The 24,576-nt window shown below is 43.8% G+C and overlaps 1 protein-coding gene across 1 annotated transcript; it reads left to right on the top strand.

The window, feature by feature from the left end:
- Positions 1-724: 724 nt before the first annotated feature.
- Positions 725-23,363, top strand: GRPR (gastrin releasing peptide receptor). Its single transcript, XM_052773932.1, has 3 exons — positions 725-1,787; positions 18,332-18,683; positions 22,301-23,363. The coding sequence occupies exons 1-3, from the start codon at positions 1,369-1,371 to the stop codon at positions 22,691-22,693; spliced, it is 1,164 nt and encodes a 387-aa protein (XP_052629892.1). The 5' UTR covers positions 725-1,368; the 3' UTR covers positions 22,694-23,363.
- Positions 23,364-24,576: the final 1,213 nt, after the last annotated feature.

Genomic DNA, 24,576 nt, shown 5'->3' with positions numbered 1-24,576 from the left:
CCGCAGCCCAGAAAGTCCTTGTATATAATCATAAATAGCCTGTTATAAAGCAGTAAGGCATCAGTAATACTTATATCTTAATTAATCTCTATTCAGACTGTTATAAGCCAAGCAAGTTTCTCTCTGCTGTGTCTAAACATGCGTTACCTATAGATGCCAGTATGATGGGGACCTCATAAATAGAAATTATTGCATTGCACGGTAAACTTTGTCCCTTGTTATTGTTACCACCAAATTAAAACATTAACAAAAAATGCACAGAGTTCAGGCTCCCCTGGCTAACTGCAGGTGCATAGTGCTAATACTCATTTTCCTACTTTAACGATAATGTTGATTTTATCTTAATTGGCTTTATTCAGTTCATTTGCCCTGGGGGATGAATTTGGCTTCATATCGTTATTCTCTTTCATTGGAACAACTGAATACCAGAGTGCAAACAAAGTGTGTGTGCGCTCTTATTTAAGAAGGTGCTATTGCTTTTCTGATCACATCACTTGCAGTCTGAAATAAACTAATTTTTTTTTTTTTTTTTGGCGAGGCAGTGAACTGCATCTCATGAACTATAAATGAGCAGGGTTGTTTGTTCTTTTTTCAATTTCTTAAAATTCTTTTTAACTTTTTTTTTTTTTTCTTTCCCCACCGAAGGAGTTAACGGAGGTTTTGGTGTGGTTTTTACTTCTCCTCCACCCGGGCAGTGATCAGTGTGTCCGGCAGGTGGCTGGCATTCTCCGGCGCTCGCCGGCGGCTCCCCCGGAATTACCGCAGTCATTTAAGCAAGCCTGCTCTCATCATGGGAAGCCGGGAAGAATTGACGTCCAGAAGATCCTGCCTATAGGATCCGAGCCGCCAGCGGAGCCCTGCTTTTCCCTCACTTTAAATCCAGCTGGCAAGCGCAGGTGCTGAAAGCCAGGAGAGATTGGCAATGCAGCATGACAGCAACTACCAAAAGTTCTTGCTTTTTGTAATTCCCTTGTTTCAGACTCGGTTCTGCTTGGCAGACCTGAAGCTGGGAATTTAACAAGCCTCGGTTTTGAAAATGCCTCCGACTTACTGGTCTTTGAATTTGATAAATGGCCTTCCAGGGCTGAGGAATACCTAACAGCGAGACAAGTCAATGAGGAAAAGGCAAGTTTCAGGATTTAAACTATGCTAAACGGTGTTCTCTTTTCACCTTATGGAAACAGTACTGTTGAGCCAGCTGCAGTTGCTTTTTGGTTGTTTGTTGTCAAGATGTGTCACAAAGTAATATGACTTTTAAACTCTTCTGACTGTTGAAAGACAGCAAGCAGCAGCAAAATTAAAGCAAGAAATTTATTTGAGGATTTTTCGAAGAAGAAAGCTGTCTTCTGAGAAGAACAAAATAGGACAATGGCATCTGGAGAGTGTCTTCTGCTAGACCTAGAAACAGATAACTTCATTCTCTACAACATCTCTGTCAACCAGAGTGCAAACCTCTCCCTCCTTGGTGACGACTGGTTCTACCCAGCGTTCCTCTACGCCATCCCCACGATCTACGGGATCATCATTTTGATAGGCCTTATTGGCAATATTACTTTGATTAAGATCTTCTGTACTGTGAAATCCATGAGAAATGTCCCTAATTTGTTCATCTCCAGTTTGGCTCTGGGAGACCTGCTGCTTTTAGTGACTTGTGTGCCCGTGGATGCCAGCAGGTACCTTGCTGACGAGTGGCTGTTCGGCAGAACTGGTTGCAAACTTATCCCCTTCATACAGCTCACCTCTGTAGGGGTGTCAGTCTTTACTCTCACTGCTCTCTCAGCTGACAGGTAAGGTGGCTGCTGTAGCCTTGAAAAGAAGTCTGCGTAATTATGACTCCATAAAATGCACGATTATGAATGCATATTTTCAGGTAACATGTATATTTTTAACCTAATGAGGGAAGAAGAACTTCAGTTAATTTCTGGTTGTTACGAGCGCACAACTTGCGGCGGATGCAGACTGAGCACAGAATGCTTCTCCTAGGCTAAACTAAATGTTCGTGCAGTTTAGCTAATAATCTAGCTTAATTAAAAGAAAAACAAGAGCAGATCAAGCTAAAGACCAGAGAGAAAAAATACCATTAATGAAGCTCTGTTAAAAGCTAACATGTTCATATTTGCCCAAAAGATAATTGATCCATATTTCATGAAGTGTGAAGGCATTGGAGCAGCAATTTAAACTGCAGTTAGAATCAATTCTTTCTAGTGGCTTTCCTCCTTAAGGCTAATAACATGTGAGGCAATATTTCATGAAATATGTTCCAAATATTCAAATGAGAATGCATGAAGCCAGGAATCTCAGTTTGCTATAGCCAGTATATTTCCCTTGATTAAACTGTTTGCCCCTGATCCAGTCAAAACTGATCTGTGCTGTTGAAACTTTGTCTTTCAATAATGTTTGGTAAAAATAACATGTAGTTGCTATGCTATTTTAGAATATATGAAAACAAGCTTGACTTTAACAAATGATATGCTTCTAATAAGCCAGGTCTATTTTAGATTTCTGTGAGGCTTTGGAAAACTGTCTCAGAGCATGCAGATTTAAATTCAAATGACATTTTAATTTGAATTTTATTTGGAAGGATGAAGCCTACCTTTCTGGAAAGGTTTTAAGTATTTATTAGACTGTTGGCTTTTATAGAAACTCCTATGTACATCAGAGAAGCCAGGATATTTCCTTTCAAATTTGGATGCTTCAGAAAGAGATTAAGGAATACATTGTCACCATGCTAAAGTTATAGAATCTTACAGAAGTACTAAGATTTCCAATGAGAAAAATTCAGGGGTTTTTTGTTCAAAAAAAGACCTGGGGATTGTATTTCTTGGTCACAAAGAAGTAAAACTAATTTTGCTTTAGGTAGTTCCTTGCATGCCACTCTGTGTCCCTCCTCGTAACCTACTTTAAAACATCAGAATATTTTTGTCCAGTTTTCAAGGTAGTTCATACACATGTTTCAATATGCAGTATGTGGTCTCAATGAAAGCGGATGACTCCACAGTGTTTCAGAGACAGAACGGTCAATATGTTTATTAACTCTTCCATGTTGGTGTAAGTATAAAAATAGCACTGTCTGCCCCAATAGCAGATGACAAACAGGCCTATGTGTAGACAAAAGCCTTGAAGCAATTTGCTCTAAAAGTGTTGGGAAAATAGGAAAACTGCACAAATGCCCTAGTAAAGGACCACCTACACTTTTACTCCTGAGTTTCATGTGGTGGCTGGATCCCCCCTGCCTGCTCTGAGGAAAACGTTAGGAAAATACTAAGTATTTCTCCAGGAAACTCATCTTTCCAAAGCTGTAATGTAAGTTGTTTTAAGGGGTCTCAGGAAAAGAAAAATGCATCATAAAGAAGACTATTTTAGAGAGATTTGTTGCTATCTGATCACGTGCCACATAAAGTAAATATTGTAAATGCTTTTACTGAGCAGCACATCAATAGCGTTTTTTTGCCTCAAGTGAGCAAACAGAACAGGAAACAGCAGCTGTGGCAAGCTTGGGGTTGGTGACTTTAAATTCTGAACTTCAGCTTTATCTGCATCCTGTTAACCGTCGTGCTGCCCTGGTGATCAAACATGACCATGCTTTTCAATGCCACTTGGCTATAATGGGGACAGGCATGCATGTGAGAGAAGACTTTATGCTTCTATTTCCAAGAGATCATTTTACCCTCTTCTAATGCGTCTGTTGTCCACTGCAGAAGGAGATAATAATGAAACTTTTACCTTTATTAGATCTAGGAATCTTAAATGCTGTGCATTGAACCACAAATGGCCCTTATCTATTACGTTTGCTGAAGTTTCTGTTTTGGTATATTAACAGCAGTACTAGGATAGTTTCATTACAAAATAATACAGTCTATATTTTGTCAGCTCGCAGGCCATTAGTCCATCTTTATTTTCTTAAAACTGTCACCCTGAACTCTAGGCCCTGGTATTAATCATGTCAGAATCATCAGGAAAATAAACTTAACCACCCAGGTAAAACTTCCGAGTTGACTGTGACCAGCCTGGTGGTGCCTGCCCGGGTCTGTGAAGGGACTGGCAGCCCAATACCCTGCTGTGGCCCCTGGGGCAGGGAGGTGCTGAGCCTGACACCTGGGGTGGTTTCACAGACAACCCTTTCTGAGGCCAGACGTGGCGTTGCACAAAGGATGAGTGGCAGCTCCCGTCAGGGAAACACCTGCAGAAGACAGGGGCATGGTGGTGTAAGCAGGGTAGCATGAGGGCTCAGGAGTCCAGCAGGTAACGCTGCTCGGGTATGGCTCATCTCACTTGGCTTCTGCTGTCTGAGGTGTGGAGGCACTCCAGGATAGTCAGCAAGGTGTCCCCTGGTCCGCGGAAAGAGACACCTCCAGAGGAGACAGGATAAATCACCATGTCAGGATACCTGTCTCCTTCCTTGGTTATAGAGGAAGCCTTGCTGTTTAGCACAGGTTAGATGCCCATATTTGAGATAGCTAATGTTCAGTGATGTGAACCCTACCTGAGATGCCTCATGAAGCATGTGAATGTCCCTGTTCTGATGAATCAAAGCCATAAAGCAAGGGAGAGAAAAAAACTCCTAAACCATCTGCTGTGAATAGCATCACATGGCACTGTCTCCAAGGAAAGGGAGACTTGTCAGTCCACCACAGACCTTTTGTCTATAATTCATCTTCTGCAAAAAATAATAAGAAAACCCCATCAGTTCCAGTGTCCTTCCACTGGCAAAAGCAAGTGGGAACAACTGCTGGCGTTACTGAAGGTATTGTGGTGATGCCTGGAGAGACCTGGCATTGCAGGGGTCAGAAATCTGCTGTGTAAAGAAAAGCATCAGAGTGTGATACAACAGGGTCATTTCCAAAGACGTGACCATTGAAACACAAGATGAAAGGCAGTGGGTAGGGCAGATACAGTACGTGAGAGAGCGATGGGACACGTAAGCTACATGTTATGACAATTGTACAAATCATCTTGGTCGCTTTGGATCACCTTCTGAAAATAAGGGGCCCAGTTTCCCGAGGTACACTTTTATTCTTTCCATTCCCACTTTCCCATGTGTTAGGCAGGGTTGATAATACCGAATCTATCATCTGCTGGTGACTGCAAACACTCAGCTAAGTGCCAACCTCCAGCACAGAGGACCTGAAGGGGCTCAGTGGTTTGACCCACCAAGACCTAGTGGTTGTCAAGAGGATTGACTGCCGACTTGCCAACTTTTCTCAAGGAGAAACAGAGGGACAAACTGCTGATCTCAGCTTTTCCTGCGGTGGGAGCCTCCCAGCCTGCAAGGTGCTCTGTGTGCATATGGGTGCAGACGAGCATGCCTGCACAGGTTTGGTTAGGTAGGGCGCAGCCAAAGGATCCCCGGGTGCTTAGGTTGGCTCTGTGTACAATCAGGAGATCACATCAGGCTAAAGTTAAATTACTTGAAAGAGTGTGCGAGAAAGGGCAAAGAAGAGTTAACAATATTAGAAATGTATTTTCTGTGGGACTATCCACTGGCTGCACAGTGCTTGCATCTGTCTAGCTGCAGTTGCAGGAGCAGTGGGAGCTGTCGGCGAGACCTGTTTTCCTGCAAGCTTGGCAAATTTGCAAAGCAGCCGGGAAAGGGTTAAAGTCTGTGGTGTGCTTACAGCCACCCTCCATGAGTGATAAGGCGCCAGGGCTGAGTATACAAGCACAAGGAAACAAGCAGTCCATGCGTGCGTATGCGTGTTTGTGTGATTTAGGGCTGTAAATGAGGTTGGCAGGGGAAGGACATCTGTCTACCCTGCTGCCCTGCTCCGTCGAGGCAGCGGATTTCTTCAGCTGCTGCTCAGCTCATCCCAGCAAAGAGGGAGTTTGGGTTCGACCGCTGGCCTGCCCTCCTCCTCCTCGGTGCGAAGGGAAGGGTGCCGAGGCACCCGTGAGAGCGGTGACACCCGGCCCGCCGGCCCCGGCAGAAAAGCCAAGGCTGGCACAGCAAGCGACAGGAAATTAAGGAAAATCTTTGCTCAGTAAGATGAAAAGCAGCCCATTTAATTGCCCTTGTCATGGGAGATGTCTTTATTTAATTGACTGTTTCTCCCATGACTGACAGGGTTTGTACATTTGCATTTGAATTACCCAAGCTGTCAAGCACTGATCATACTTCCCCACTGTTTTGCTGACATGGTAAAAAAATCGAAATGCCCTGGTGTTCATGCAGTGAAACCTTCCTAAAGTAATGCTGTTTTTACAAGCACCCAGCAGAGTAAGTGTAAAGCATAATGGGAGTTTACAAGCAGCATCTTTACTTTAAGCACCTTGGATTATCTGGGTTTTAGCACTGGAAAACTGCAGCAATGCCTGCCACCTGCAGCTGCCTGCTGGTCTGTGGTGCAAGGGAGCGATGGTGTAGTGGGACACATGGGATGACATTACGTGTGAGGTTAGGTGGCTTACTTTGGTAAGACCAGCTGCTGACAGCAGAAATTGCAGTCATGTGGGATGTCTGAAATGAGGACGTTAGCTTTGGAAATGTTGACCTCAGTGCTTGGGTGCAGGCATGAATGCAGGGATGCTGCCATTCTTCCAGCTGCACTGGGTCCCTTGGAGTGGATTACAGACACAACTTCTGATGTTCCTCTGGACTCATATGACAGTTTGTTTATCTAAGAAATAAAAAACTTCAAACAACCCCCTCTCCCCCAAAAATAGTGTGGAAGGAAAGAAACAAATCCAGAATTTCTAGAAAGATACTTTTAAATATGCAAAAATCTTTGTTAGTGGACTCATCTCTTCTGTGATTTGGATGTCTTCAGCCCCTACTATTAATATTATGCACAATACCAGAGGAGAAATAATACCTACATGTCAGTTCATTTGTTTTATTTTACAATCACTGGATTATGTCTCCACAAGAGGATTAAGGGAAGTGTGCCACCCTGAAATAAAGCTATGGAAAGCCAAACCAGATTTTCATTGAGTTGACTTACAGAGTGACACTTTTTTTTAATACCATCAGTTGTAAAGTGTCAGGTCCATAGCAGTTATGAATTTATTCTGGTCAGTCTAGTCACAGCATTCATGAAATCCCGTCAGGTAACTAAGGCACTATTTTGGAGCAATTTACTGTGCAGCCTCGGGAAGGTTTTGTGAGCGTGGGGAAGAAAGCCACCCTCTGAACTACCAAGACAGCCTCTAATCTGGTCGATGCAAGTAGGCAGAATGATACCCCCCATGTGTACATTTTAGATCCACTGACGTGATCTCAGCCAGAACATTGGTCCTTCCAAGCTGGGGAAGAAAACCAGAGGGGCTTCAGAGCCCAGCCCAAAGCCTTCCCTCCAACTGAAGCACGAGGCAGCCACTCCTCAACCCTTGCTGCTGGCATGGTGTCCGTGCCGCTGCTCTTCCTGTGCTGGTGGCACAGGGTATGTGCAGAGAGAGATACACATATCTCTTTCAGCCGATGTACGGAGTCTTAGATCCTGTGTTGCTGGCCACTGTGTCAATATAATATAAATGCTCTTAACACCCTTGGTTTTAGCTCTCATTTCCTCAGCCCCTGCATCCGTCTGCACCAGGAGAAACAGATCAAACAGCACAAACTTTCTGAATACCTTGATTAGCTGGAGCAGATGGCCAAAACACGATAGATGTACTTCTATAACCGGGAACATTAGAGCTCCTGTTTATATCAGTGGGACCGGTGCACAAATCCGAGGTTAGAGTCAGTGCTAATGTGCTGGAGACTGTCAATATTTAAGCAATCAAAAGGAAGAAAAGTTGGATTACCTATTGTTTACATTTCAGTAAAACCTAAAAACCCCAATCAGTTGTCATGGTCTCATGGTACAAGATGCTGCACACACTGTTAATAAGGAGAGCGACTGGCTGTGGAGAATTTGCCAGCTGTGTGTCAGACTGAACGTGGTGGGCTGGCACGTCAGCATCGCTGCAGGGAGACAAGCTCACAGTGGTCCCATTGGTTCATGTGTTACTACTTGGTGTTCAGATGTGGACAACAGCCTGGCTGAGAAGACTAGAAGGGAGTCGAGCTGAAAAAGGAGAAGCAGGCACAGCCTGTCCTGTATATGCAGTGAAATATCCAGCAGCTGTTTTGCTCACAGACAGCCCTTGCAATAACCTGTTTTCTTCTTATTTTGAAAAAAGACCCCACTGCTAGCCCTGCGGAGCCCCCTCACCTTGTTTCTCCCTAGTTCCGCACGCATCTGCCCACCTCACCCCAAACCATGCAGAACATAAGATGCTGCCCGAGCTCCTGCCCATAGCAGGCTCTTCGATTCCCCCTCGTACTGCCTGCTGCATACGACCTCAGGCGGAGCAGGGGATTTCAGTGTCCAGAAGACCAGCCTGTACCCTGGGGCGGAAAACAAGGATGATGCCTGGGTCCCTCACAGTGCTGAGGCACCAGAAGGCATCCTAGCAGCAAGCCAATTGGTATGCTGTAGAGAAAGGCAGAAAGCTGGAGTCCCTTGCAGAAAACTCCCCTCCTGATGCTAGGGTAGTGATCAGTTTAACCAGACTGCAGAATACTGTGGAGCATCAAAGGGAGAAGTGCTGTCAGAGCTCTGCCCATGCTGTCCTTGCCTGCCCTCCAGCTATGGCCAGTCTCTGCAGCTCTGTGGGAAGGTGGCACAGAAAACAGTACCACAACACCCTGAGAGGAAAAACCACTTCTTCACACCTCCAGACAGCCCTGAAGCGTGAGATTTAGACATAGATGGTTGAATGATCTGGGAGAAGCAGAGATGCAGATGCTGGACCAGCACTGACTGCACTAGCCATCCAGTTCTGCAGCATTTCTTGCCTGCATCGTGCACAGAGGCTGCTGAATCTCTCATAGGATTTGGATTAAAACAGACCTTTTCAGTGACACTAGGCAACTTTCTGAGTATTCAGACTAAAGGTGCACATATCACCCTGTCGCCCTCATCTGTCTCCGGCATCCTGTTACCCTCACCGCTTAGAACTTACATATTTCAAATCCAAATTCATCTGACCTCTAACCACTGCATAATAATCTAACTAATAGCATAACTGAAAGACTGAGAGAGTTGGGGTTGTTCAGCCTGGAGAAGAGAAGGCTCTTGTGGAGACTTTATTGTGGCCTTTCAATACTTAAAGGGGCTTTTAAGAAAGAGGGAGAGGGACTTTTTAACAAGGCCTGTAGTAACAGGACAAGGGGCAATGGTTTTAAACTGAAAGAGGGTAGGTTTAGGTTGGACATAAGGAAGAAATTTTTTATGATGGGGGTGGTGAGACGTTGGAACAGGTTGCCCAGAGAAGATGTGGATGCCCTGTCATTGGAAGTGTTCAAGGCCAGGTTGGACGGGGCTCTGAGCAACCTGATCGAGTTGAAGATGTCCCTGCTCATTGCAGGGACGTTGGACTAGATGACCTTTAAGGTCCCTTCCAACCCAAACCATTCTGTGATTCTATGGTAACAGCTGTCAAGGATAACACTAGATTGTTCAGCCCCACATGCAGCTGAAAGTTCATATAGATGTGATGGTCTCTTATGACACCTATGTTAACTGAAGCCACAGAAAGGACTTAAGCATCATATAACTGACTTAGCTTTATATTAGCTAGCTCAGGTACTGATTACATTAGAGCTGTGACACGGTGAGAATGGCACAGGATACCTCATTTTGTCAGGTGCAGAAGAGATGCTCCAATGTCTTCTCTTGGTCTCCTCTTTCCTTGAAAGATCGCTAATTTTTTGGCATAATCTGCTCGCTTGGGTCCTAGATATACTATTTTACACCTGGCTGAGTTAAAATGGCTTCTGTTAGACTATGGCCATTTATCCCAATGACTCTAAAATATTTTTACAGTCTGGTCAGCCACTGCGTCATCTGCAAACTTTCCCAGCAAGGGTTTTATAGCCTGCTCAAGGCAGCTGGTATACGCAATAAATAACACTGCAGCTAGAGCAGGTTCCCAGGACGCAGGCTAGAAACGGCTCCACACACTGCCACCGTTTTACCGGCATGTTTGAGGACCTGCCGGGGAGGCCATGGGGGTTCCCACCTGGAATGGCCCTGCCTCCCAGTCCAGGACTGCTAATTTTAACCCTTGTCCCATGGGAGAACAGCAGGAATTGCATGGGCGTGGATAGGGGAGGGAGGACCACGCGTGCCCTGGCACACACATGTGCATATCTACATGCACGGCCACCCATGCCAACGTGCCCATGCAGGCTGTGCCTCCCTTGTACGCCAGCATGGCCAACATCCATTTTACATCAGTTATAATGTTGTGACAATATTAAAAAAAAATACTAAATCTGCTGTGCATTAAACAAGACAGACATATTAATTATCACCTGTTAGCAGGATTAACCTCTCCATTATTCTATCCACAGCTGGGCTTGGGCAACCCAAATACTTGCAGTTTTCTTGGTCACACCTTCCAGCTTTCTGAACTTCAGAACTTTGGAGCCAGTTCTCCACTTCTGGGGAATTTCTCCACTTTTTCAAGATTTCTAAAAAAATTAACACCAGTTGTTCCCCATCTGGTTCCTTTAATACTCTTAGGTGTAAATTATTCAGGCTTGCTGGTGTGAAAGTGGTTTGTGTTAGCAGATGGTGGCTCACATCTTCTTTAATACAGCTGACGAGTTTTCTGCTGTATCTACAGCACTGCGCACATGGTATAGATACCTCCTCCACATTTGGTCTTGAAGACAAATATGTAGTCATTGCTTTTCGCCTTGTCTCATCATTGTTCATATCTTCAACATTTATGTGTATGCCTGACTTACTGATTTTTTTTTTTGTTCTGATGTATTTAAAAATGCATGTTTGTCTGTTACACAGCGACCTTTGATAATTTGTTGGCTCCTCCAGCTTCCCTTATCAGTCACCGACATTTTTAAACTCTGATATTTGCTGTCATTTACTTTTGCTTTTTTTCCCATCTGTTGTATATTGATTTTTTTAATTACTTCTTTGCTTCTTTGAGGTTTTAGCATGACTCCTCATTTTCTCTTATTCAGGGCAGCTTTTTGCCCTGCACAGTTTTTTCAGGGCAAGGTGGGGGAGACAAGGGTGGAGACTGGAGGTCAGCTCCTAATGTATAGTTAGCATTGCCCCTTTACATTTATATTCCCAGTCAGTTGATCTGACATGCTTTTAATTTTAGGAAACCTGCTTCTCTAAAGTTCCATATATATATATATATATATATGTACATATATATGTATAGCTTTTTCTTCTCTTTCCACAAAATTAAGATAAGCACACCACGGCTGCTACGTCCAATAGCACATTCACTATCAAATGGTTACTGTTTAAGCTCTCTTTCCCCAGTGTGTAGTGCAGTTCAATGGTCTCTAAAACACTCTGTCCCATTTTTCACCTTAGTCATTCCTGGACTGAAATTCCCATTTGTCCAGATTCCAGGATGATGTAGCAGTATGCAGGTATACAGACTGAAATTTGAACACACCCTTTAAAAAGTGAGAACTATGCCAATTCCATCAGTGCCTCCTTTTTCTTTTCATTTAAATGTAAATTAATAACAAGAGAGAAAGTAGGCAGTACCTGCCAATGTATGTAAGACTAGCCCATTAGAGATGTCTTTGTGCCCATATGCAATTTACTAAAGTAAAGATTTTAATAACAGATGTCACCCAAGAATCATGCATAATAATGATAATCTTAAATAAGTATGTGGAAAACAGACCCAGAACAGATTGTTGGAGTGTGTTGATGGGTTAGACAGTCTAGCAATTGTGTGGATTTATTGAATTGTCTTCAGAGCTATAAATATTCCTAACATTCATAGTGGAAACAATAAAGTAAGTTTGGGGCATTGCATTTCTCATAAATTTCTTCAGATATTTAGTAAGACTTTTTCTTTGCATTCCAAGTGGAGCTTCACATTCAACAAGGCTCCACCTGCTTCATTTATGCAGTTTTTGCATAGTGTCAACTTCTTCTCTGTTGCTTGAGGCTTTTTTTGCATGGTAATTGAGACAGTCCTTCATATTATGTGGGCAAAACAATAATGGGATACTAGTAGAACATAATTACAAAATTTTAATGAGAAGATTTTTGTTCAGTCTATTCATGGGCCAAGACCAGATCAATGGTAATAAGCATTAAGCTTACAAATGGAGACAGATGACAGGGAATCAGAGGAAGTGGGAATTGCATATCTTTTCTCCCTCTTTTGGTTACAGGTGGGAACAGAAGAAATATGGGGACATGCTGGCTGAGAGGCAGTTCTTTCATCATTATAATAGGAAGTCGTGGCAATTTCAGGAGCTCATTTTCTAGAGCTGGGAAGAACTCAGTGTTTTTACTTCACAGCAATTTACATGACTATTTTTGTAAGACATCAGTCCATTCCAACTAATCCTTGCTTTTTTGTTTAAGTTTCAGGTTCACATTAGCCCAACATCTCAAAATAGAGCTCAGTTTAAACAGATTCAGAAGTTTGTAAGTGGATTTCTCACTTCAGAGAAAAAACAGAAAGTGGCAATATGGCAAATCTTTCCGCCAGCCTGATGCAGTCTAAACAGTGGGGTTGGTAATGAAGCAAGGGCAGGCAAGCCTTCTGAAATTTTGTTTGAGCAGGTTTTAATGCACTTGTTTTTTTAAACCATTATACAAATTTGGGAGTGGGGCCCAGGATCTTTTTAAGTAAACAGTGTAGGACAGTAATGGATGATACTATTTGGAGGAAACTTTCCTGAAACTGAAGTACTCCTGCAAATTCATTTTGGGTGGGCAGTGTCCCATTTCCCTGTACGAAGGATGGGGAGGATTTTTTTTCTCTTCTTATATTTCTTGCAAGCATGATGTTCAGCTGCAGGAAGATAGGCATGCGTGGAAGCGCTGTGATAAAAAGGGGTAGTACTCTGTGGCAGAGCCTCTTTCAGCCATTTTCTCTTGCTACACTCTTACTGCTGAAAAAAGTAAGGAAGAAAGAGTTATGAAAGCAATTTAGTGCCTCTATTAAGTCAGATTCAATAGATGAGAGCGATGTAGTGGCCAGGACATAGGTGCTATACAATCCTTGCTGTCATATTCAGTCACCAGGAACGTCTCCGACAGCCACCTACCTGTGTGACCAGCCGCCTTCGCTGCCACGAGGGAGGGATGTTTCTTTCCCATTGCCACTGGCAGCAATTGCAGTTATTACAAAGGACACAAATTATTTTGGTTGAAATTAAGATCTACTGACCTACCACTTGTAAAGACGCTGCAGAAGGTGGTATCTCCCAGCTTAAAAAAGCCTGTCTCTTTTTTCGCAGCCCGTACCTACCAGATATACAATGAGGGCTGTTGTATGGACCATCTGTATTAGTTTTAATCACTGACATAAGGGAAGGGAGAAAGGCATTAATAAAAAGCAAACATAAAAGAGGAAAGCAAGCTAAGTCTACCTACAGCACCAGCTTCCCCATGCAACATAAAGTTATGTGCTAAAAAACCAAAAACCAGACAGTGAGACATATGGTGCTAAATTAATTTAAAATCCAAGGGAAGCACCTGATTTTCCTCCCATGCTTTAGTTGTTTTGATTTAATTTTTGTGGCTGTTGTAGCAGGCACAAGTAAGTGGGTGAAGGTGACAGTAAGAAAACATGAGGGATGCACTGGAACTGCCGCCTTAGGGATAAGGTCCTTTCTTCCCCAGTGTGAGAGCAAAATTACAACCCTTCATATCTCTGGATTAGGAACGTATAGGCAATATGGCTTTGAGGGCAAAGTCTGTTTATACATCAGCAGGTGTGTATTTTCTTGGCTCAGCTGAGGAGCAAAAAGATGGCTAAAATATTTTGCACCAGCAGAGAAACTGCATCTAGGAAACTTTGACATCCATTTTGGGCCTTATTTTGATCTGTGTCTTTGGAGAGTGTATCTGTAACTGTCTTCTTCATGATAAAGCTACCTCTGTGTTTATGTTTGAAGTTGCAGCTTTGGGTCTAATTGTACAGTATTAACCAATGTTCGCACAGTCAAAGTTTTAGAGTACATCAGGTGGTGTTATCGTTAGTTACATTATTATTAAAGCAAGGATAATGACACAGTTTTCCAGTTTCCCTGGCATATTAACCTCAGTGGGGAAAAGTATTTACCACAGAAAAACCTTGTATGTCACATTTTAGCGGTTTATGGTAATTTCAGTACTTTCAGTTGTGAGAAACAATTATTCAGTGAGCACGACAAAGACCCTAAGAGACTTATAAGATATTTTCCAGGATTCAATGGAGAGGCACACACTCCGTGGGCTTCTACCAATCCTCAATGAATTTGTGGGATTATGTTAAGAAGTGATCCTGCATTATAAATTATTGAATTCTGGCATTCTGGGTTGAAGCAACCCTCTCACCAGGCTCCTCTTGGAGGCCTGGAGACTGACCTGGAGAAGAGGGTTGGCACCGGAGTCACTGTGGCTGGTGGAGGGGAGGATTGCCCTATAGGGTGAATCCTCATGGTGCCTCAGGAACTGTGATTATAGTAATTGCACGTAAGCTAGCCCCATGTGTAATTTCTTTGTGCGGGTTTCTTTGAACAAGACTGCGAGACACAGACATCACTGGCATCCATCCTGGCCAGAAGGTCATTGGTAGCTGCTGTGCATGAGGCAGGTTGCTGCTTCACAAGCACAGCAGGAACGAAGAATTTCAAAGACTGAGCAGTAATAAAGGTCAGCATCTCTTTCATATTTCCTATCAGATTGGCAACCCGGTCATTTTCACCTGGGCTGTTTGACAAGTGGTGAGAGATTGGAGTTGATACAAGTTCTTGACTGTATCATTTTTTTATTCAACTGAATCTTCAGAAGGCATATTTTTCTTTTTAAGTTTTGGCCTTTTTTGTAGGGCACAAATCATACCTCTGGTTTTTAATCTTTTTCAAAAATTTCTTTAAAAGCAGACTGGGAAAGGAGTTCAGCTGAAAAAGGTGGTATCAAACAATAATTAGAGACTGAATGTGAAAGCAGCAGAGGTGACAAATCCAGGACCATGTCTAGATCTACTGCAGACAAGCTGAGCATGCAATGTGACACATACTCTCGGAGCCCGTGCTACTGGATGGGTGAAAAATAACGCTGTTGTAAGACCTTTGCATGAGAGCTCACTCGGCTGGCCACCTAGGTCCATGGCTGCACTGAGGTGTATAGGCATATTCATCAATGTCCTCTTCAAAGTGGATTGGATTATTCAAATACTGGATGTTAAATATGGGAAAATTCTGTGCCTCAGGCTAGCTCATTGAAAAAGAAGTTGCAGAGGACAAAGCTGTGGAAAGTTTGAAATAATATTTGACACACAAGCTGGAAATACAGATGCTGAAAAACAGGACCAGCTGCTGCTCAAATCCAGTCTACCTTGCTGCAGTTCTTAAGGAATGTCCAATAAATTGTAAAATCCAGGGTTGACCCTATCAGGAAAGCTGTGTGGAAAAGTAAAGGAGTGAAGGATTTTCTGAGCCCCACTCAGAAACCAACCAGGAGGTGCAGCTTTTTCACTCCCTGAGCACCGACCACAGACAAATCTTCCAGCGGTCTCCCAGCCCAAGCCCCAGCCTGGGGGTCCGATCGCTCACGCGTGCCCCCCCATGCCCTTACACAGAGCAACCCCTGCAGCTGCTGTCCTGAACCCAGGCTGGTGTGGGAGAGTGGAGATGCTGAGGTGCAAGCTGGGGAGAGGTCCGCTGACACATCCAGAAGGTGGCTGGAAATGGAGACTCCCACCAGATCAATGCTTATCAGTTAAGCATTAATACTCGGAGGATAACAGGGATTGCTGAAGATTTCTGAATAAGTTAGCCCACCGTCAAAGAAGTCATGCAGATAGTCAGCAAAATAATTTGATTCAATTGTCAGGCTCTTTAGAATATATCTACCTGTGTTCTTACATCTGAGAACTTACATTTTCAAACCCTATTTTCTAGCTCTGTTTTTTCTTTTTTATCTTTTTATGCTTTCGACCTCATGGTTTGAGTCTACACTGAGCGCTTTGCAAGCCATTTCTAATTATGTTCTTTCAAAATTATATTGTTTGAAAATGCCATCTCCAATTAAAATGTACTAGTAACTTAAAATGGATCCATTTGCTGACTCACCCTACTCTATTAATGTTAATAAAAATAAAACAGAATCTCTCTTTCTCCGTATTCTTCAATTCATTCATGTGAGTGGATATCAATGCTGGAAAATATTCTCTCAGCTGGCTATATTATGTAAGAAAATCCCTGAAATAATTATGCTAACATGCCGTGTTGATAAGCATACAATAAACACCTGCTGAAATACCTTTGAATTAACTAAATTTATTAATATCTTAATACATAATTAATTTCTTTTTGCATTTATCTTCCTTAGGGTTTACTGAAGATGTTCAGTGAGCTAGTGTTTCTGTCAATAATCTGTAACTGGAAATCAGGCTATAAAATGAGCTATTTCATCTACATTGTTTTAGTAATCTGCCTAGCTCTTCCCTTTTATTACTGCAATAGTTGTAACATCGTATTTGTTTAAGTGCTGTGATTTTCTTCACCTGAGATGATGATCTTGCACTGGAAGATTGTGCTTTGTAGTATGACACCAACTGAATCCCCAGCTTCAGAATGCAAGTTAAAGAGGTGCTAAGCGAGCCTGAAAAATACTGTGTCTGGCTGCTGCAGCTGTATAGCTGGAATAAAGGGGAGCTGGAGAGCTTGGGGAATAAGTGGCTAAACAGAAGACTATTGAGCAAGGTGTTTGCAGTCCATTAAAGAAAAAAATCATCTACACAAGTCACCTGTGGCATTGTATGATGAAACATCTGCAAATGATGAGATGTCCAGACACAGTCTTTATAAAAATAAATATAAGTAAACGTAATTGTAAGTATGTATATACTTACGTATACGTGTATATGTATAAAATATATGCATATAAATATACATGTATATATATAAAATACACACACAGATGTACACACATATATACCTACACAGAGGGAAAAGATAGGCATGGTGAACAGGGTATTGCTTATAACTAGAAGTTGAATGTGTGTTTATCCTGCAAATAAGGCAATTACCCAGTTAAAACAGTGCAGAAGTGACAGACTTCTCTCTAGGATAATGCAGGCTGTAGTACGTGGGGAATCAATCGCGTACATGAAGTGTCCCTGGTTTGGGCTGCCCGGTGGATGGACCCTTCTGTGACGCCTGGTCTCAGTCAGGGCATGATGCTTGCTACCTCTGCTCCCATCCCAGTGCCCAATTTGGCTGGCTGAAAGAGCCGGGATCCTGGTAGGAGCTTGGACATGGACTGCAGAGCAGCCGCGTGGGAATGTACCCTGCCACGCCAACAGCGGGCTGGGACAGCCTGGGGCCCAGACACCCATCAATCCGCAGGGAGCTGACAGTGACAAAGGCACCAAATAGGCCATGGGCAGTGGGAGGTAGATCCTGCAAAAGACGTCCAACTGATTTTAATTGTTATGATAATGACCCTAAATAATAATTTATGAAACCTGTAGATATTTCTTCCTAATTATCTTTTTTTTTTCCTACTGTGTTCCTTAAATGCATATGTGAATCATGATTTACATGGAGTGTACACTCCTTCCAGAGCAGGGCTCTAGCAGATATGAAGGTCTTCTGTTTTCCGGTCCTCTCTCTCACTACACATATCAGGTTCAAATAAGTTTGCTTCTTTCATTTTCTTGAATTCTAAAGTACAATTTTCTGAAAGGCTGAAATCATGAAAGACAAAATTGCAAGTCAAAAAAAGTCTTCTACGTATCTAGCATAGAAAGCAATAAATTTTTTTTCTTCAAGAATGTCAGTTAGCAGCTCTGGCGACTTAGCCTGCGTGCATTGAGTTACAGACAACTGTTAATTGCCAGCTACACCACCAAACAGCAATTAAAATGGGCAACATGCTCTTTGTAGCCTGAGAAAACATAAGATTTGGCTTGCAGGAGGCCAGTGTACTCACAGTTCACAATGAAATATATGGCAAAACCTCCATTCAGTTTCCTTCAACACTATTCTGTGAAGTGGTGCAAACTGCTGTATGCTTTTGAAGAGAAATCTATGATTGCATTTCCTATCTTAATGCTATTTGGACATACATATTAATGTCAGCCAGCACTGTGCTTTGTTGGGTCGATTACAAATTAAATGAAATGAGAATCAATACGTGAAACTGAATGGACCCATGACAGGTGGCTCTGGTTTAAAATGAGAAATCTATTGAAAACACTGAAATTTAAAACACCAGAAAAAAATTCACAGTCTTGAATAAAGAAGGATTTTTTGGGGTTTTTTTTTCTAAATGGAAGGGATGAGCAAGAATACAATGCTTGAGTGTTGGGGTCAATAATTGTTTTTTTCTTTTTTCTTTTTTAGGTATAAAGCTATAGTAAGGCCAATGGAGATCCAAGCATCCCATGCACTGATGAAGATTTGTGTGAGAGCTGCTATAATCTGGATTGTATCCATGTTGCTTGCCATCCCTGAAGCAGTGTTTTCAGATCTGCACCCTTTCCATGATAAAGGGACTAATAAAACCTTCGTCAGCTGTGCTCCTTACCCGCATTCTGATGGGCTGCATCCCAAAATTCACTCGATGGCATCATTTCTCATCTTTTATGTCATTCCCCTATCTGTCATTTCAGTATATTATTATTTCATTGCTAAGAATTTGATCCGGAGCGCTTACAACATCCCCGTGGAAGGAAACGTGCATGTGAGGAAACAGGTAGAGACTTGACTTTCTACCAAAATCCACATTCCCTGTGAATCTGGGAGTAAAGAGTGTGCATACAGGGAAATTTACACTGGGACAGACTGCACCTGTTGTGCTGATTTTAGTAGATTAGGTGGGCTAAAAGAATTAAAATGGTTGACACAAGCCACGGCACACCGCTAAACAGTTAAAGCATCTTCTCCTGTTTGTAAGTTCAGAGACTTTGGCAGGGTGGTTACCATGGCAAACACAGCAGGATACCCATGCCAGAGCCTGGGGAGGCATTGACTAGGACGCAGGGAAAGAAGCAGAGCTGGGGACAGTGTTTGGATATTGAAGCTGAGGTGTGACACAGCAGAAAATCAAAACTTCTCAAAGTTGCTTTGTCAGAGAGAGGACCTTGGATAAAGCCTTGCTCTACGAAGCAGTCCCTCTCCATACAGAGGGAAAGGCTGGCTCCGTAATTCAGTCCTCCGGACTGAAAAGTAAATGGAACACAGCAGTGGGAGAGCGGAGGGGGGAAGCCCCTTCTGCAAGGTCCCCCCCAGGGCCAGGAGTACCGGTGGGTCAGGGCAGGAGGTACGCAGCTGCTCCGTGGGGGTGGCAATGCCTCCTGCGCTCACCGCCGCTCCGGCTGTCACTGCTGGTGCTGTGCCGTGTTAAGAAATCGGTACAGGCTAGAGAGGGACTAGGGGAGTGGAGACCAGAGGAGGACAGTGGTGGGCGCAGGGTCCTCAGGAAGGAGGAGAGAGCAGGACCGTGTGGGCTCCTCACAGATGCACTGAAGTTATATGTCTTGTGGACGGTGTGATCTTTGCAGTGTGAAATCTCAAGAGAAAAGGAAAGTCCTGGCTTCTTCCCTTAAACTCTTTGGTCATTATAATTCTCCTTCTACAACTGCCTCTTTTTCTATTGTCTCCAGAGGGGAGTTGTGTCGGACAGAACAACCTGTCCACCTGTAATAGTAAGTCAGACTGGTCAATCTGAATCTCGTCCAATAGATGGTAGCCTCAGGTTTCACCTTAAGACAGTCTTTGATTTATGTAAGTAGGCCATTTGCTCCAGAATAATACAGTCTTTTACTGATCCCTTTGTACCCTTGAAAGCAGAGCTACTTCTGTTACTGTCACTCTTGAGTGGTTGTTTTTTTTTTTTATAAAACTCCCCAAACCATCCCACCACAGAGCTCACAGTTGGGCTGGTTCAACTGGGACCCATGTATTTCAAGTGAGTTTCATGCTCTAGTTGAAAATGTGTGGTTGAAAATGTGCGAGTCCTGAACAAAGTGAGGGGATTTAGCCAGGATTTGGCCAGCCTAACTCCAGCCTTTCAACTGGAGACTGTTTCCTCTTGACTGCTCCTTTTGTAAGCAACTGGCAAGAAAAAGTCATCCCCAGGGGGGAATCTAAATCCTGCATGAGCAACTGGGTATTTCAGGTCAGTGCTTAAATTTGAATGCGTCTGAGCCTTAGGTTGTCCAAGTAAGTAAATAACAGCAGGGTAACTTGTTTCTAAACAACTTATTTACCTTGACATATTTACCTTATTTACCTTACCTCTTCCTTTCAACTGAGGTGTGCTTCAACCGAAGCTAAACTGACACAAGCCATTCTTCAGCTGAACAAATTTCCATATAATTGCACCCAGCTGACATCTCCTCCTTAGGCTGACCTAACACAATCATCTCACGCAGCCATCAGGTGCTAAGGTGAAACAGTGGGGCTGGAAAGTTGTGGTTTCTGCCTGTTGAATGATGTGCAATCCCTGAAATCCTTCTCCTTTTCCCCTTCTGAATGTGCATAAATCTTTTTCCCCTGCAGGCCATTTTTCTTCTGGTTCAATGACTGGTTTGATTAGTGACGATAAAGTGAGTAGTAAAAGCAGCCCTTTCCTCCTTTGGTTTTGGGGAGAGAGCTCTAAAGAAAGCAAAAGGCCAGGCTGCAGTCTAGCACCGTCAGTCCATCATTCCTGTCCTGCAGTGCATTCAGGAGCTATAGGTCTCCATCTGAGATAACTGGTATCGATTTCTTTATAGCATTGCTTCCTTTCTTTATAGTGCAGATGTGGCCTCAATAGCCCTACATCAAATTAAGGATACATTTAAAAAGAATATATGGTTTAGCCAAGGAGAGCCCTTTCTCAAAGGATTTAATTTTCAGCCCACTCTCTGGAGACATTATCATCTCATACATGTCAATCCTTCCCAAGCTCAATGGCTGATTTTCAGTCGGTGCCGTTAAAGGGGCACAAAATAAAGTCAGAATGGGCTTGCTGGGTCTCTTCTGCCTACTCCCTGCTTGCAGCTGTCCTGAGGAAAGACCAGCCGGTGTGAGCAGCTCAGTTTCTGATGCACTTGTGCAGCTTGGAAGGGCAGCGAGGATGGGCAAGCGTCCCTGGAGCCTGGCCAGGCATCGTAGCCGTACCGGGGCAGGAACAAGGGCAGCGGGGCTGGGGCTAGGGGCAGTTTCAGGCCGTTCAGGTCAGACTCAAATACAGGGAGCGGGCTCCAACAAATTCCCTAGGAGTGCCTGGGAAGAGGTGCAGGGATTACCAGAGAAGAGAACGTTACGAAGCCCTGAAAAGTCAGCGGTGTTACGCTTTCTGTGCCTGCAAACTTCTGGCTGTGCAACCTCTCCCAGGGAGCAGGGAATCTCAGCAGCTCTTTCTGGGCGCTCTGTCTGTCCTGTCCTTTTGGGTGACCTCCGTCACGGCTCTTGTCTTTGTTGGCAAGAAAGATGTGTTTTCCAGTGGCATTGTTATCTTAGTGTGGAGCACTGGTGGACAAAAGACAAGGTACAGTTTACCTCAGCTCCCCTTGGCTGAGCAATACCTTTGGGTTGACTCCAAGACTGTACGTGTAAGTAAAACAAAAGTGCTGCTTGTCTGCATGAAGGTTATACTGCGTGCTAGCTGACATTGTAAAAGCACCGTTCCCTGACAAAGCTCAAATTATGCTGAGAGTTGGTCATCCGTCTACTCACCACCTACGTCTGCCTTCTCCTGGTGGCCCGAGCTCTTTCAGCTGGAGGGGCCACCTCACCAGTGCCTCAGTGTTTCTCCGAGTACAGGATTTCTTCTCTCGGTTTCTCTGGCTCCTGTGGCCTCTGAGTGCTGCACTTGGTCTCTAAGGGCTGTGAGCTGTTGGCAGCACTTTTGTGTACATATACCACATGGCCCCAAGGCAGAAATTCCTGCCTCTGGGCTCTGTGAAATATCCCAGACCCCTACCCCATAATTAATAATAATAATACTAATAATAAGTTAATATATATAAATTACATATGATTGTATATATTACAGATGGATAACTAATGCAGGTGTCCACACTTTTGTTGCCTGAGCTGGGATTTTACAAAGTGACAAGCCATTGGAATTTTATCTCTAAACAGGAAAGGAAAGACTACTTCCTTATGTAATAAATTTTCAGAATTATTTTTTTTTAGGGGAAGGGGATTGAGGAGAGACAAGGAGGTCCCTTGACTCAGTGTTCACCTGCGGTCCAGGTTGCCCTGCTATCGCCATGCCACCTGCCATGCGCTAGCCCCAAAGCTGCAGCACTGGGGAAAATAGTTAGCTACTGGTCTGAGCTAGGAATAGCTACTAATCTACATTTCTCTTTCTTCTTCCAGATTGAATCCCGTAAGCGCCTGGCCAGGACAGTACTGGTCTTTGTGTGCCTCTTTGCCTTCTGCTGGCTTCCCACTCACATAATTTATTTATACCGGTCCTACCACTACTCAGAGGTGGACACCTCAGTGCTGCATTTCATTTCCAGCATTTGTGCTCGGATCCTGGCATTCACTAACTCTTGTGTCAACCCGTTTGCTCTCTACTTGCTCAGCAAGAGCTTTCGGAAACAGTTCAACAACCAGCTCTTCTGCTGCAGAGCTCGCCTCCTCATCCGGTCCCAGAGCATGGCCAGGAGCACCACACGAATGACCTCCCTCAAGAGCACCAACCATTCCCTGGCCACCTTCAGCCTCATCAACGGCAACCACGTCTGCCACGAAGGCTATGTCTAAAGGGCACAGACAGGGACTGCCGCATCATATACCTGGTGCAGCTGCTTGGTTTTGCTCCGTGGGGATGATGAGCAGCCCACGCACGCACACAGGCATGCACGCAAGTGTGCGAGGAAGTCTGATGTGCTCAGAGAACTCAGAGGAGCTTGAAGCATCCAACATTTCACCCTGGGCTGAGGCATCACCTGAGCAGCAGATCATTGAGCACCAGCCCACAGGATCGCCCTGGGAAGTGCTGCGTTGCTTCAAGACCCACTGCTTTTAATGACAGCAAAGTGAGCATCTTAAGATCAAATCTAGTTTGGCTCTGCAGGTTCTTCATCGCTTTCTGCTCAATCCCGAACTCAGGCAGACTTACAGCAGTGACAAAGACCATATCAGGTGCACAAAATTTGTCAGAACATTTGCATCCAGCAGTTCATGGTATTATATGTTTTGACACCAAAATAAATCCATTTAAATAAGGTAAATACTTTTACAAAGGAGTTCAGTGTAGGTCATTTACAGACTTTTCAAGTATTTATTAATGTTCTGACTACAGTATTAATTCATGGTATAAAAGATATCAAGAGTTTACTGGGGCACGTTGGTGGCCCCATCTGAAATGAGCAGTGTCTTGCACAACATCAATGTGAAAGCAGTAACGTGAATAAATGTGAGTTGGAATATGTTTACAGTTTTCAAATGTGTGAGCTTTTGCAATGTTGTGGAGGAGACAGCAGGGCATTTTCCAAGCATTACTGTTTTGCTCTTCCTGTCTTCAGTGTGTGAGGCAGCAAATGTTTCATCACCTAAGGGGTACCACAAAATTTTAGTTGGGTTTGGCTAAGGGCAGGCAATTAATAGAAAATGAAGCACAGCTATTTTTCATGCAGTGGCGCTTTGTAAAACACTCTGGTTTTTCAGTAAAAGCTATCAGCAGTGCAAGGTCTGATCTCCAACCCACAGGTTTTTTCCTTCTATCTTCACAGAAATCTGTGGAGACAGAGGTCCAAAACTGGCTAACAGATTGTAGAATCAGGTCTTCTATAATGTTCACTCCAGAGCAGCTCCCGTGTCAGGTACCAGCTATTCTGGAAACAGGAGCACAGTGTCCTGCAGATAACAAACTCGTGAAGCATGTGGGCTATAGGACAGGCAATGAAGCCGCACACCTGATAAAGAAAGCTGCTGCAAAATGAGGCCATAAACCAATCACTGTAACAGAATATTGAGTGCTTAATGGCCCTCATCCTCTTTGATGATGATCCTTTTCCTTACCATGGCAGAAGAAAAATGAAAGCTAGTAAAACTTTGTGTTGGTCTTGCTCTCTGATTGTAGAAAAAGTCATGTGTGCAGTGTAAAAACACTCAGCTCTGCATCTGCGGGTGCCCAGGGATGCTGGTGGGAGCTGCTGTCTCCAGGGACTGCAAAAGGGCTGCAATGCAAAAGGCAGAGCTCTGAAAATTTTAGCTGATTTTGCCTTTGGGAGCGGTGCCCTGGGTGAGGTTCAACATGCAGGTATGTGAGCTCAGGATGTGGCCACACCACCACGCTGATGTGCTGGTAAGGGCAGTCCTCCCCTGTCCCCCACGATCCCTGGGCACCGCTGCCTGGGGCACCCCCTCCTGCCCCCACACCTCGATCAGCCTGAAGACTAATGTGGTGGGGTGATTTTACAGCTGAGTCTATTCCCTTGCTTAGGTGACTGTGTAGCTATGGCATTAAATTCTGGGCTATCTAAATTTACTGGGCTATCTGAGGTCCTCATTTACTAAAATTTTCAGCAGGATGGCGCTTTCCCTGAGCTTTAACATGAAGCCACGCACAGTACCAGAAGCCCAGTCTGTGACCATTTCAGAGAGTTTGGTTGAGTTTTGAGCTGTTTATGACATTTCAAAAT

The sequence above is a fragment of the Harpia harpyja genome, chromosome 22 (assembly GCF_026419915.1).
Source record: "Harpia harpyja isolate bHarHar1 chromosome 22, bHarHar1 primary haplotype, whole genome shotgun sequence".
NCBI lineage: Eukaryota > Metazoa > Chordata > Aves > Accipitriformes > Accipitridae > Harpia > Harpia harpyja.
The sequence above is the reverse complement of the archived record's forward strand: the minus strand, read 5'-3'. Positions and strand labels throughout refer to the sequence as shown.